This window comes from Rhopalosiphum padi, chromosome 1 (genome assembly GCF_020882245.1).
Source record: "Rhopalosiphum padi isolate XX-2018 chromosome 1, ASM2088224v1, whole genome shotgun sequence".
NCBI classification, from domain to species: Eukaryota; Metazoa; Arthropoda; class Insecta; order Hemiptera; family Aphididae; genus Rhopalosiphum; species Rhopalosiphum padi.
This window is the reverse complement of record NC_083597.1, coordinates 73,042,437-73,058,666: the sequence shown is the minus strand read 5'-3', so window position 1 is coordinate 73,058,666 and position 16,230 is coordinate 73,042,437. Positions and strand designations below refer to the sequence as shown.

General features: G+C 25.1%; 2 protein-coding genes across 2 annotated transcripts; both read left to right on the top strand.

Annotated features, from left to right (window-relative positions):
- The first annotated feature begins 5,540 nt into the window (after positions 1–5,540).
- On the top strand, positions 5,541–8,198 carry LOC132927619 (uncharacterized). Its single transcript, XM_060992196.1, has 4 exons — positions 5,541–5,693; positions 6,392–6,541; positions 6,962–7,129; positions 7,926–8,198. Exons 1-4 carry the CDS (start codon positions 5,592–5,594, stop codon positions 8,082–8,084), a joined length of 579 nt encoding a protein of 192 aa, XP_060848179.1. The 5' UTR covers positions 5,541–5,591; the 3' UTR covers positions 8,085–8,198.
- Positions 8,199–12,861: 4,663 nt separating this feature from the next.
- Positions 12,862–15,717, top strand: LOC132917818 (uncharacterized). Its single transcript, XM_060978751.1, has 4 exons — positions 12,862–13,027; positions 13,946–14,098; positions 15,010–15,177; positions 15,502–15,717. Exons 1-4 carry the CDS (start codon positions 12,917–12,919, stop codon positions 15,658–15,660), a joined length of 591 nt encoding a protein of 196 aa, XP_060834734.1. The 5' UTR covers positions 12,862–12,916; the 3' UTR covers positions 15,661–15,717.
- The last annotated feature ends 513 nt before the right edge of the window (positions 15,718–16,230 follow it).

The window sequence follows — 16,230 nt, the reverse complement described above, 5'->3', positions numbered from 1 at the left end:
ACGAAAACTTAAATATAACGTGGGTCGCGGGTCGTATTCTTTTTAGTGATCAACCCGTTCAATGATTCTAATTCAGTTAGAAAGTAAAATACACTACGAGAAACCACGAGAAGCATTGGTAAACGTATCGAAGGCCCGTGGGTTTAAGTATAAGTTAGAGAAACGATAATAATCGTGAAAAAAGTCGAATGCGTCAATCGTACAATACTCTATCGATAATCCATAATTTAATTTTACACTGGTACAATAACTGTGTATTTTAAGAGTGGAATTCATATGAAAATAAATGACATAATAACGCAATAGTTATAAAACTGTAAACCTTTCTGAAAAATGTTGTTAACCGAGAAATGGGCTCAAATAAACAATAAATAAATGAAGCCGTATTGTTACCAAAGTACTTGATTGAACTATGGTGCAGATAAAATATTCATAGAAATAATGATTTATTTTTACATTTTTCTAATTATATTAAAATGTCAACTGCGAATAAACGCAGCAATTATTTTTAATTATACATCGACAAAAAAATGTATTATAAACTTAAACAATAAAATTGTAATATATTATTATTTTGTATTCATTTCTTGTAGGTCATGATAATTAATGACTTAGTAGGTCAAACTGGCAATGAATGACATAATATTATACATTTGAAGGTTATTCAAGTAATATCATTTCGAAGTAAATATTAATAAAACTGTGCGCTATGCTAGTCGTGTTATACTTTGAAAAAATAAATAGCATAGTATTTTATAAATAATTACATATATATTTCACCTGTCGTAAATGTGTAAAAAAAAAATTAGATTATTTCGGAATTATCATAGGTACCTGTTGCTTCTGCTTCTGAAGTTATTATTTTACAAAGGCTCCATTTATGAAATACGATATTTTATTATGATATGTTGAACCACGGATAGAACGTTAAAGGAAACGGACTTTAAATCATTGTGTTTATTCATACAATTATTATGATTAAAGAACCCTCGTAAAGTTTGTAACACAATCGTCATCCCTAATATTAAACTTTTAAATCTGTCCAAAAAATTTGTTTGTAGATTTTTAAACAATGTGGAGTATTCCCAAATTGTATTAGATTCTATTTTTGCACTTGGAAACTTTATGCACGGGATAAAACTTTTTGAGACGTATCGAATTTCATTGTTTATAAAAAAAAAAAAAATTAAGATCCGTCTTGTTAGACATTGTTAAAATATTGCTTACATTATTTCGGGATCTACCACTTCGATGTACACTTAAACTCGTTCATAACTTCTCTGTTGATGTTCGTTTTGTCAAACAAAAAGTTATTTATCAAAAATAACTATAAAATAAAATATTTGATTAACTTCATGCGGTTAGATAGTAGTAACTATAATATACTGATTTACCGTAGTGTGACGTCGCAATAATAATATTAATAATAATTAATGTTCGGTACCTAATTTAATACAAGTAAGATTATTTGAATTTAATTTTTATGAATTATTTTTGAGTTTGTAACATATTATTATTATCATTGTTAATTATAATATTACACGATATTTTAAATTCATATAACTATTGATAGTTGTTGATATTATATTACGTACGCGAGGGCGTTTAGTTAGGTAATGTTAAGTCAACCCGTATGACGTAAATTATATCGGTAGTTGACATGGGTGACAAACCAACTCGATAATATAATTAATAGAATCTTATCAAACTATTTAAGTAACAGCATCCTAGGTACCCGAATCGTTCATTCCTGATATTTCATTTGGATGAATTGTACACTGTCGCTAATTTCTTGTAAATTATGGTTATAAAAAACCAGGGAAGGAAAATGTTATTAAACAAAAAAAAAACAACTGTAAAACGATAACGAAAAATTCGATAAAACAAAAATCAATTATATCACAAAAATAAAAAATAAGAATTATATTTCTGTTATAATTAAAAATAAATAAAAAATGTTGTGTTTACAAAATACTTGATGAACATTAAGTTATAATTTATAATAAAATGTCATTTTTGGTTATAACTTAATGTTATTAAATATTAATATAATATTAAATTATTATTATTTATTATAAAAAACAGCTTGTTTTATTTTATTTTTATTTTTTATTAGTGTTTACCTTTATTTTGTCCTTACTATTTACTATTTAGTATTTTTGTTTCAATGCGTAAGAAAACATTTTTAATTTTGATGTTTAGATGTATTTTATACCTAAAACTGTATATTACACTTGAGGATTATTATTATTATTTAGTAAATAATAATATTATTGTTTAAAAACGATAAACAAAAATTATATTTTTTAAATCAATAAACAATAACAAAAACGAAAAAATTAAAAACGTTTTCCATCCTTGTAATAAACGTTATAGATTAAACAGATCAATATTCGTGAGAGTTAAAATAAGAATTATAATATTAATTTTTTTTTTACAAAAATTCATGTTATTTAATGCATGTTTTTGTAAAGCTAAAAAATATGTTCGTTTGAAACTTATTAAGTCTAAAAACAATTTAGTAAACATACTATACTCCAAAATATTGTTCAGCGTAGATATTTATGTTTTTCAAAACGTCAAGTGTATTGAAGGTAAATTTAATAATTATTATGCTTTCTGACTTCATTAATTAATATATAAAAATACATTTTCGATTTATTTTCTTTCTTATACACATTTTATGCACGTAAAAATTAATTTTAACTAATTAATTTTTAATTCAAATCATTAGGTAAATTGGACCAGTATGACTACAATGAATTGTTGCGCTTACATTAAATATATTATATTTAAACTAATGTAAAATATATTATTGTAGTAATTTTATAAATTAAAATAATTTAAAGCATTTATTTCATTGTCATGGTATCTCCAGTGACATCTACCGGTATTATAACAAACTTTGAGTGTAGAAAAACGATAAAGTACGCAACATCACTACTACATCAGTAACTTATACTAATAAAATATGTACATAACACCTATATAAAAATATCATCTTATAGATACAAATACTAAATTTTCTTATGGCAATACATTTTTACTACTATTAAATTGTTATATTATTACAAAATGTAACACTATGTGCGACATACGTCATGCATATATGCAATATTATTTAAATTCAAAAGTAGGTTTTTTTATGAAATATATTAATTTAAATTATTTTATTTTCCATAATATTACATAATATTATTTACATTAAATATCATTGACCGGGATAAAAAAAAAACGAAACTATTTAATTAATATTTCTTACTGATTTTTATAATATATTTAAAATGTATAGAATGGGGAAAATTAATAATTACTAGATCGCGGATTTGTATGCATTTGCATATTTATTTTGGTTGATTGTATGATATACTAAGTGAGCACAACATTTGTTTCATGATATAACGATTTAAAAATGAACCTTTTTTAGTGCATATTTTTGCATATTTCGTCATTTTTCTATTTTAAGAGCTTATTTTATAATTTTAATTGAATACCGAATACCTATTTCAGCATTTAGTGCATATTTTTTAGACATTTTTGAAATATTTACTATTGTCTATTATAATATAAGAAAAAATATTATAGTTTTATATACTTTATTCGGAATGAGATCGTAACTCGGCAGCCAGCTTGTGGGCATGGGCGTGGCTTTACTACACTGCAGGCCTGCAGATGGTTGACTCGGTAGGGTGGACAAACGGGTGTTGTCTGACTGCCGCTAGACGAAAACTGGTTGCCGCCGAGGTACGATCTCATTTTGAATAGAGTATAGTATCCATTAATATCAAAAACAATTAATAGGTAGATATAAATGAATTTACCAAATATTAGATCAATAATCGCAGAAATAAAATAAGTCTACCAAGATAAATTATAAATAATTTAATATTTTATAAAATATATTGTATTAATTAAATGCTCAAAAAATTTATTTTTTTATGCATATTTTAACATTTTAGTGCATATATGTACGCATATTTAAGATTTTTTAGCGCATATTTGGTTGGTTTTTTAATGCATATAAATCCGCGCACTATTACTAATAACTAATTTATGAGTAATCGTATTGTGTTACTGTAATGTACCTATTGAATTGGTGAATTGGAATTCAAAGATAAATTTATTATAGATAACGAAAAATGATTATGATTTTTATCCTAGTTATTAAGAAGAAGAAACTCTCCTGTCCTTTTTTTTAGCTGCCAATCCTCAAACCACCAACGTAATAACTAGATCTGATTTTCTATCAGGTACGACACTCAAGGTATAAAATGTAAGCATTTTAAAAACACATATCATTATAGATTTAATACATTTATCGATCTATTAGGAATTTAAGTTATTTATAAACACATAGTTTAATTATACTATATGTATATTATACATATATTATGTTAGCGATAGCGATAATGTATGTAATACGTTATTTTCTAAAATAACTAGTTATTCTATAAAATTCGTAACTATGCTCGTTAATATATAAATTACACCGTTTTCAGTAGTTAATAATATATAGAATACCAGTTGGGTTTTGGCTAATGTACACAATTTTAGTCATCGTAAGGTAGATAACCGGTACACTGAAGTAGATAACATCAGTGACGTCCTAGATGAATATATTTGTTTTCGAAAGGTATCCGAATCCCAATCACTAGGGAATGGTCAAGGGTTTTTCAAATGCACGTGTCAAAAAAAGTGCCTCACACAACTATGTATATGCTTATAAAAGGTACTTTGTGACTTTAAATGCAATCCAAAAAGTTCGTTTAGGTACCAATAAATAAATTGTAATTTGTAAAAGTAATAATAATTGTAAATAATAATTTAATAATTTTAATAAATTGACGTAAAAAAATGAATATTTATATTTTATATTTTTTTATATTTTCAAAAGTGGTGCCACAACCTACTTCTCTAATTTAGCCTTATAAAGTCATAACATTGACCAGGAGTGTTGCCAGTGGGTGGATTCTTTACCATGTCTTCTGGCAGCAGCCATAATTGTTAACACTTAAGCTTATTAAACATTACTTGTATAGATTGTTTAATTCAAATAAAGTACGAAAAAAATATAAATGTATAAATATACATTATATTCAAAAATAGTTTAAAATATACCATATAGAATGTTTAACTTGCGTTATTAGTGAGTACAAAAATATATTGCAACCCTAAAATACAATAGAGATGAAAATTTTATAGAAAAAAATTACCTATAGTTACCTCTATTGTATTGAACAATGTAAACGTATTTATATTTTGATACCTATCAAATATTAAAATTTAAATCATTAAATTAATAATATCCGTCTATTATCCAATATAAATGTAACAATATATGATACTGAATACTTATGTATAATAATAGGAAAAATAAATTCAATACATTTACATTAATTATAGCCTATTTATAATTTATAATAAATTAATATATAATATTACATTGTAAAGAATATACATGACAATAACAATTTTCTATTATTAATTTAAAAGTAATATTTAGTAACTAGTATCTATATAATTTGGTTTTATTAGTCGTATATTATAATATCTCGAAGGCACCGGAAAAAGCAATAAAAAAAAGAATAACCATGAAACATTTTATTTTATTTATGTTTCTACAACTAATATTCACAATTTATTCGGAATCTGCCAAGTCTGACCGTGTAAAGATATATTCGACTTCTCCAGTTGTAAGTGAAATATTAAAATAAGTTTACAATATAAAAAGTAACATAATTAAATAAATATGCACATTTTATTATAAAAATCACTTGGACCAATGGTCTCAAAAATTAATTATTATATAAAATTAGAGAACATTTTGAGAAACCTCGTATTTTTATGCCTAAGATATTATTTAAATTAAAAATTGTATAGTTTTTACACAAAACTAATATTCAAATTTTCGTGTTTTTATCTTTTTAATTTTTTTATATTCATACTATATATTTTTTAATTATTTAAAGAAAAAATGTATTATATTATCAAGATTTTATAAACACTTCAGAAAAAATTCAAGAATTTATAATTTTTTTATTTATTCTAAGGTATATCAAAGGTGTAAATTTCATATCTGATGTTCTGTATTTATCAAGAAAGAACTGACTACTCACTAATATAATACACCCAAATAAATAAAAATGAAACACCTTTTTTTGCCAAATAGTATTATATCTAACTAGTGGACACCTCCAAATCAAAGTATTTTTATCGAACTAACAACAAATTTAAACTTTGGAAACCTACTAAAAATGTTGTAAAACAGTTGTTATAATTCAGCTATTGAGATTTTCTTGTATTTTAAGGTTTCTCGGTGTACCTAATACCTATACATTAATAATGCAAAACTATGATAAAATATTAAACACTATTTAATATTTCTGTTAAGGGTCCATACAAGTTGATCTTCAAACAGACTTATAGTTTTAAACCTACGAAGAATAATATCCAGCATAACTTATATTTAAGTCACAAGGACAATAAAACAGTGATTTTTGGAAATACGACTACTGATATTCCATTTGACGACACTTTATTTGTAAGAGGGTATAATTGAATCAATTTCCTAAAGTTTAAAAATTATAATATATAATTATTTACTATTGTATATTACTACCTATTTCATTTAAGAAAGCATTTTTTTTTAATAAAACAAAAAAAATGTATTCTTAGTACTATTTTATTTTATAACTGCCAAATATCCGTATTTATATTTTAGTATTTTATCAATTATGGCCATATTTGAAAACTACAGTGGTTCAAGAGATCCTTTTGCCTATTTGAAACTCTGATCTTGTGTTATAGTTTTTTTTTTTATGTATGAATCTTAAATGTAAATTGTGGAATTTAATTTTTATACGATATATAGTTTATTTTACAATATTAAATACACATTAGCGTTCAGTTTTTCAGATAAATATTAGAGATATTATATTAACCAGAACATTTTTTTCTGTAGTTCGAAATTAGAATGGATCTCAAAGATTCATCCGGAAGATGGAACGAACATTCGTTTATGCAAAAATGGCCAAAAGCATGCTCTACTACAAAAAAACTTGCTGGAAACGCATGGACTGCACTTTTGTATGGTATAGGAGTAAATAATACCAATTGTCCTATACTTCCGGTAAGAATCTAAGTGTTTATTGTTATTTTATTTTATTTATTATAATTATGAATAAACAAATTCATTTGGCTTTGAAAGTATTAAAATATTTTGGTTAAATTGCATATTTATAATTATAGAAATTTATACAAATATGTATTGGTTTATATTATATTTTTTATAATGTAACGCGCCACATGCTACAGTACAACCAAATGTACCTACAATAATATATATATATTTATTTATTAGGTAATAATAGACGATTTTAGTTGAAAGTGTTCTATCTATGTTTTACGTGTGTCTGAGAGAGAAAACAAATATTGCGCTTACATCATCTTAAGTGAGATCTGGGATATAATTAATAAAGTAAAAATGGATTTAACCAAACCAATAATTATTGACATATTGAAATATTTGAAGTTAGATAATTATATTTATTTACTGATAGCATGTTATATGTTCAATATGACAATATTTAATAGCCATTGTATATTCAATTTATAATTTAAATTGTATTGAAAAAATGGTTGTAAAATAAGAAGGCGGGGAAAAAAGTCTGAAAAATAGATGAATATAGATAAAATAGAGAACGCCACTGATATATTATAGCTAGTGTAAGTAATGACGATGAGGGAGTTAGAGACATATGGATTAAGGAAAGTGTGTAAACAACTCCATAAATTGGCTAGCAAAATATGGATGTTATGAAAAAGAAGAATAATTCAAATCAATTAAATCAATTAACAATTTATAATAATGATTTTAACGACAACATTTTGTTTATAAACGCTTATACTCGTGTTTATAATTGCAGGGCTTTTACATGGCTCCGGGTGTGGATATTTCAATATCCAAAAATTCAAATCTACCACGAACATTTTTGTATGGGACATACAAATTTTACACATATTATTTACGACAAAATGAAATAGTGGGTGGTCAAGTTTTCATTATAGAATTAAAGCGTTATTGAATTCTATTACATATGAAATCTGTTTAAAACGGATTATTAAATATCTACGACAATATTTAAATATATATATAATTGTTCGTTTATTTTAAAGAAATATAGAATTGTAGAATGAATTATTAGTTTTTAGTATTCTGGATCGTATAATCCATAGTATTATATCATCAGTCATTAATACATTGATGGTTTTATTGGATTGAATAAAAATGTATGCAGATATACATAGTATAGTCATAGTATACATAGTCTAAAGGGAGACAACAATAATCAAACTCTATACTGCTTTGAAAAAAATAATAATAATGATAATATTTATTAATTCCGTTTATCTATGTTTTCACTAACTCAATAATTATAAATACAGTTGAGTCGCGATAACTCGAACCTCGATAACTCAAAAAACTTGACAACTCGAATTTTTTTTATATTTCTCTAGAAATATAAATTAATATAAATTGGAGTTAGATATCTCGAAGCGAATTTTTATTTCCCTTCAACTTCAAGTTATCGCGACTCAACTGTAATATTATTGAAAAGAAATTATCAAATGATAAATCTTTTCGGAAATCAATAACTGTGTGCAAGAGTAAAGAATTTCTCAACTAATGTATACTAGTTAAAACTAGTCAAAGGTTGTTAAATTAAGCTGATATTACAAATGTAATGTATTATGTACTCTCCATGATTGGTCAAAAATGAGTTATAACTATAAACGAAAATTTAAAAAAGCTATAAATATAATAATTATATACATATTGCAATTTATTTTATTTAAACTATGACTAGTATTATGACTACCAAAAAATTAACATTTTCGATACATCATCTTAGACAAGTAAACTAGTTATAGTTAAGAACAGTAAAATCAGAAATGTATGTCATAATTAACTAACACACATTTTTCATTTTTTCAAACATAAGGATTTAAAGGTTATAATATATGTGTTTCCTTTTATAAATAACTTTACAAAATAGACGTGTTAAAAAAATGGATATTATTAGAAAATATCAAGTGGTATATTTTAATATTATAGAAGTGAGACATATACCCATCCTCACAAAATATTAAATTCCATCAAAAGCAACAATTGATTGAATTGGTGATAGCACGTTAGTTTTTTTAGATTTAAATTTAACGTGTATTTTAGTGATTGTTAAATGTAATACAGTAAAATCCCGTTACAACGAACTCCAGGGGATATTTTTCGTTATAACGGAAATTTCGTTGTAACCAAAATTCAAATAAGCTCTTGAAGCCCTTTTTTTTTATATAAGCCTTGATTTTCGGCAGGGGACTTCTATGACTTTCGTTATAACGAGATTTTTCGTTGTAACGGGAATTTACTGTAATAGTTTAATGTAATATTTTTACAATTGACGTACGTACAATTTATATAAATGATTAATAATTATAATATGGTTCTTCAATAGTGATATACTATCGAGAAGGCCATTTACACATATATTTTATGTTATATCGCTCATAGTACAGTAGTATTTGTGTCCAATTATAATGAATAAATAATAGTTTGTTTGTACAACGCCTCTTATACTAGAGTGATATAGCTGTTTATCTGTTTAAGTATTTCGTTTTATAAACTTAACTGTAACTAATATAATATATTGTATTTAAATTATTCATGTACACAGAAAATAATATTATATATAGTATTTATTATTATTTTATCATTTTTATTATGCAGAGCGATATTTTTTTTATCAATACGTTATATCTTTTTATAATATCATTTAAATTATTTTAATAAGTTATGTTATTGTTCGCAATATTATAGTGAAGGTCTTCAGCCAAAATATGAAACTGAAAATTAACAATGCATAGCTATGGGTATTACTGTTTTGTATCATACAATTCAAATTTATAAAAATATTACATATTTATTAACACAAAATTGAATTATGTCTATACATATATTTATATTTTGCTTAGGTTTGTGACTAATTAGATTTTTTCAATTAGTTTTAACTGAGTTTTATTATAATATGTAAAATGTAAATTATACACAAAAGAAACAATTAGGTACTATTAAATCGTCCATCACCGTGCTGAAATAAAGTAATAGGTAGCAATAATGTAAATAAATTAAGCAACTGAGTATTTTATTTTTATTTTAATAAAAGTATGTATTTTTATGTTTTATTTCTTTAAAAAGTTTGGCTATATACATGGTCGCTATTAACTCGAGTCCGCTCAACAACTCCAATAAACTTAATTACCTACTATAATTATTTCGAAGGTTATATAAATATAATGATATTTTATTATATATAATAAATAAATAACGAAAATGATAAATGTTTTTTAATATGAATTTTACTAACAACAATTTGGACAACGGACATTTATACTGAAATTGTGGAGTAATGTAAAAACATCGAATAAAGGCATAATTAAAAAAATCAGAAAAAAAGATATTTCAGTAAAAATAGCAAGAATTAAAATAAAACGTCTTCGTGCCGATTCATCGCACGTCAATAAATACCTTAAAACAATCTTAAATAACTCTTTAAGTAATAAATATAGTATCAAAGAATACCAAAAATATAAAACGAAACATTAAAATTTAAATCTAATCCTCTCACTAAATCACAAAAAAGTGATAAAAAATGTTGGTCAATTGTTTTTAATTTATCTCCGAGTAAATCTATGTCTGTTTATGAGGGTAATTTGTGCTAATTATGGACATAACTTTAGAGTTTAGACATTGTAAATTATAATATTATATTAATCCCGTTGTCGTATGAGTTATTATAGAAGCTTTGTTGTGCTATCGTATGTTTAAAACCATTTTCTTCACCGATTGATTCTATTCGGATTTGAATCGTGTTTTGGGGTATTTTGTCGTGAGGTTTTACTAGTAGAGTATATAATTTCATCTCTTCGTCTTTGTTTTCTGTTGTGACATAACAGTTAATCAGTATCGTATTGAACCATTTAGCTAGAATTTTCAATAAGAAAATATATCGTTCATTGACTCAAATAGTTTTATGTTAATAAGTATCCTGTCACTGACTATAAACCCAACTCACCTATCATGTCCTCCATCGTAGAACACTATTGCTTTCTCAGTTTTATGTTTGATAATCCCAGACTATCTAATTTATTGAATAACTAATATATCTAGTCCATATTTGTCGAATTCAAATACAACTGTTCTTAGTGTTCCAAGATTATGTAATGAGCACACGTTCAACGTTTCGGTCTTTAAGTATTGTATCTCCAAATTTTTCGAGGCTATTGTGTTGGTTGTTCTTGTTTCTTAACAACGTTTGTTGTGAGGACTAATGTTAGCTCATCACTCAATATCCATTTCTAGAGAGTCAGTTCTAATAAACCAGTTAAAGTAAGGTAAGGCTATTGTAGTAGGTTAAGCACCAAATAAAACTAAATAAAAAGGCATTATGTAATCTGTGCCATCATGTATCTGCTAAAATTGTAATAATTAGCGTCACTAATATTATAATTATAAATAAATGTATATAAGTAAAATAAACTCCTTAATATATATAAAATAAGTAAATTTTCGTTAAGTATGTACTATTTTTGTAATATAACATATAATTTTTGAATGGGCATGGACTAAATTGTGACTAAATCAAAGTTTTCCATTGCGCTTATATTCAAATAATTTGCCTACTTTCAGGTATGAAAATATTGTTGTTTGATCTAATTCCATCAACATCAACATAAACAATCTAAACACTAAAATTCTTGAAAATTGAAAACTTTTTTTTCGATAAATTGATTATTAGTTAAAATGCTGATATATTTTATAACATTATCGAGAATTTTATGAAACGCTATTATTATTACACAAGTAAAGTAATTTGTTAAATTTAAAAAAAAAATCATTTATATAATAATAATAATACCTACGAGTACGTATAAAATATAATGTTATTATTACACAAAAAAAACGCTTAGTGTATACATTTATTATCTAATTTAACTAACTAATAAGTTCTCCATAGGTAATTTTTTGAGCGAAATAATTGGTCTATCGACCGTAAAATATATTAAGCACAATTGGTATATAAAAAAGTAATTTTAAGCACAATTGGAAAACTACCATATTCGAAAGTTAAACTTGTATCTTGAAAAATGTATTCGATTATTTAAATTATTTTATTTTAAAATGGGTACCTATAGCTATGGATCAAGAAAGCATTCGGGTTATTTAATATAATTTGTCAATAAGACTGCAGACGCACTCGGGCTATGAAAAACGTAAAAATTTAAAACGGAACGCACTCGGGATATCCCCCACCACTATCCTTACGATGTCTCCTTTTAATCGCCTTTACCATAAGCAGGAGTGATTCAGGTCCTATTCTTACCCTAAACCACAGGGGATCCTGTAAGAAGATAAACATCAACAAATAATTTATGTTAAATCTTAATGTAATTTAATAAATTAACTGTAAAATTAATATAAATCTTAAAATAATATTATACAATTCAATCGTCAAATACTGTGCTAAATGTATAGTAATATATACTTTTTAGTACAAAATTAAAATACAAAAAAGAGATGAATAGGTGATAGAAATAAATTACGTAGTGACCTATCATGATCACTGTATTTATATATTATTGTCAATTTATTAAAATAAAATAAATTAATAATATCCGTCTATTATTCAATATCGGTATAATAATGTGTAATACTGATGTATGATAATTATAGGAAAAATAAATCCAATATAATAGATTTCTATTATTTTTTCAAATTAATATGTAGTAGGTACCTATAGTATTTATATGATTGAGTTTTATATGTCGTATATTATACTCAACGCCAACAGGAAAAGAAAAAATGAGAATCATGAACATTTTTATGTTGACTATGTTTATACAACTGATATTCACAATTAATTCAGAATATGTCAAGTCTGACGGTTTAAAAATATTTTCAACTTCTCCAATTGTAAGTCAAATCTTAAAATAAGTGTAATTTATTATAAAAGTAATTCAATTTAATAAAAATACATTGAGATCACGTTATATTAAAAAAACACTTTGACCAATTGTCTCAAAATTATTTATTAATTTATTATACAAAATTGACTATTAATTAGATTTCGAGTTTTTAGTATGGGAAAATTAAGATAGATTTCGTATACCTTAGATCAGCGGTTCTTAATAGGTATTCCGCGGAACACAGGTGTTCCATGGATTTGGTATAAGAGTTCCGCCAAAATTTTAAAATCAGAAAGAAAATATTAAAAAAAAAAAAAAAAAATGTAAATAATTACTGTTGTATTTTACGGCTGTGTTCCTCAAAAACCTTATAAAATATTAAGTGTTCCGCCATTCAAAAAAGATTAAGAACCACTACCTTAGATATATACAATTTAAAATCATGTAATTTTTTAACTCAACAATTATAATCAAATATTATTTTTACGTATTTTGTGAAAATTTTTATCTCATTTTATATTTAAATTATATATTTTAAAATTATTTAAAGATAAACATGTATTCAATTTGAAAGGTTATATTAACATTTCAAAAGTACCTATTCTAGAAATAGTGACATTTTTACCAATTATATTAAATTATATCAATGGTGCAAATTTCACTTCTGAAAGTTTTGTATTTAGTACAAAAGGAACTGACTAACATAATATATCCAAATATATAAAAATAAAACCCCTTAATCCTTTCTCGGAAAGTATATCTAACTGACTAACTATTAGGAAACCTATTTAAATGTGGGCACACTCGAATACTGGAAACGTTTCATATATTGAGAGTTTCTCGTATTTGGGGGTTTCACTGTACCTGCTCGTTATAATAAAAAACTATGATAAACTATTAAACTGTTGTAAATATTTCTGTTAAGGGTCCATACAAGTTGATCTTCAAACAAACTTATAGTGTCAATCTTGCGAAGAATAATACTATTCAGTGTAACTATTATTTGAGCCACAGGGACAACAAAACATTTATTTTTGGAAATACAACCTTGAATATTCCATTTGACGACACTTTATTTGTAAGTGGGTAAAATTGGGTCGATGTATCTAATATTTAATAATTTTAATCTATAATCTTATGTATACTGTACTATTATTAGTAGTATAAAATAGGCGATTCAAACACATTTTCCCTACTCCCCGAGCCTTCGCCGCCACCACCGCCTGAGTCCCTAGTATATAGTCACCCATCGGTGTCGCCACCGGCCTTTGCGCCCTCAATCATATTTATCACAAATGTTATCAAATAAATGTTAGAGTCGGGATGGGTTAAGTTCAACTTCAATTACAGCAGAGATACCCGGTTCGACTCTAAACCAGAATATTATAATTTTGTGCTATTTAATACATCGTATAAATAATAGGTATAAATAATATTTATTTTTTGATAACTAATAATATATGGCACAGGGGTCTGGTCTTATACTACAAGGTCTATGCTTTGACGGTGGTTTTAGAAATTATAATTGATAACTGATAAAATTTATTTGATAACATTTATGATAAATAAAATAGAGGTCGTGGATGTCGGCGTCACCGGCTCAAGAAGTAGAGAGAAGATGTTTGAATCGGTTATTTTAATATACTACTACTATTGCATATTATTCTTTCACGAACAAAACATTTTTATTAATTAAAAAATATTTAAATCTCATTATTATTTTATTTTATAACTGCTTAAAAGTAATATCCATATTTATATCAATTATGGTCAGATATTAATTATACAATGGTTCAAGAGGATCATCATTTTGTGTCAATTTGAATCAATAATCTTTTTTCTTTTAAGAAACTTATGAATCATACACGTGATTTCGAAGCATTATTTCATTAGAAAATTTAGTTTGTTTTTCAATACACGTTAGCGTTGAATTTTTTTAGATACATACCAGATATATATTATATACACTGGTTAAATATATTGTTTTAGTTGGAACTTAAAATGGCTCTCAAAGATTCATCCGGAAGATGGAAAGAAAATTTGTATATGCAGAAATGGCCAAATGCATGCTCCAGTCTCAAAAAAATAATAGGAAACACGTGGACTGCATTTGTGTATGGATTAGGCATTAATCATACCAACTGCCCTCTACCCACGGTAAAATTCTTAGTATTTAACGTTATTTTATTTATGTACCTATTTTTTATCATTAATATGCCACTCTATTGGTTACTCCAAGTACAATACGAATTTGTTTGAACTCAATTGAACGAATATGCCATTAATATAGCTAGTGTAATTAATGACTAAAAGGGATAGAAATTTATATAGAAGTGTAGAATAAGTCTAAACAACTCCAAAAATTGACTGTCAAATGACGGATTTTATGAAAAAAAAAAATTTAAACCAATTTACAAACTAAGAATAATTATAACTACAATAATTTCTTTATACTATTGATACTTGTTTTTATACTTGCAGGGTTTTCATACAGGTCGGGGGTTGGACACTTCATTGTTCAAGTATTCAAATCTACCAAAAACATTTTTATATGGCACATACAAAGTTTACTTTTATTTTTTGCAAAAAAATGAAATAGTCGGCGGTCAAGTTTACATTTTAGAATTTAAGCGTCCTTGAAATCTGTTGTATATAATAACCATGTTTATTATTAAATTTATGCGATAATATTTTTAAAAACATGTAGCCGTTCATGAATTTCAAATAAATAAAACATTGTTAGAATGTATTTTATACATAAATAATTGTAATAATTTTTTTTAATAAATTTACTTATAATTCACAATAGTATACTTTCGGTCTACAGTCAAAATATAATTTAAAAAAAAAAGACAGAAAAAGAACAACGAAATTAATACACAGCTGTGATTTTTACTACCTATTTTGTGTTATATAATTCAAAACAGATTAATGAGACTTTAAGGAAAATCTATGAAGAACATGAATGAATTGTGATTAATTAATATTTTAACAATTTTCCATATGTTTAATATTTATATGAATACTATACATAGAAGAAACAATTTAATAGTATAAAATCATCCAATAAAATTCTGAAATATAATAACGGCGACAATATAAATAAATTCAACCACTAAGTATTTTAATTTATATTCTCAGGAAATTACGTATTTATAATAAATTATTTTATTTTATTTTAATTATTTACAATACCACGTGTATAAATAT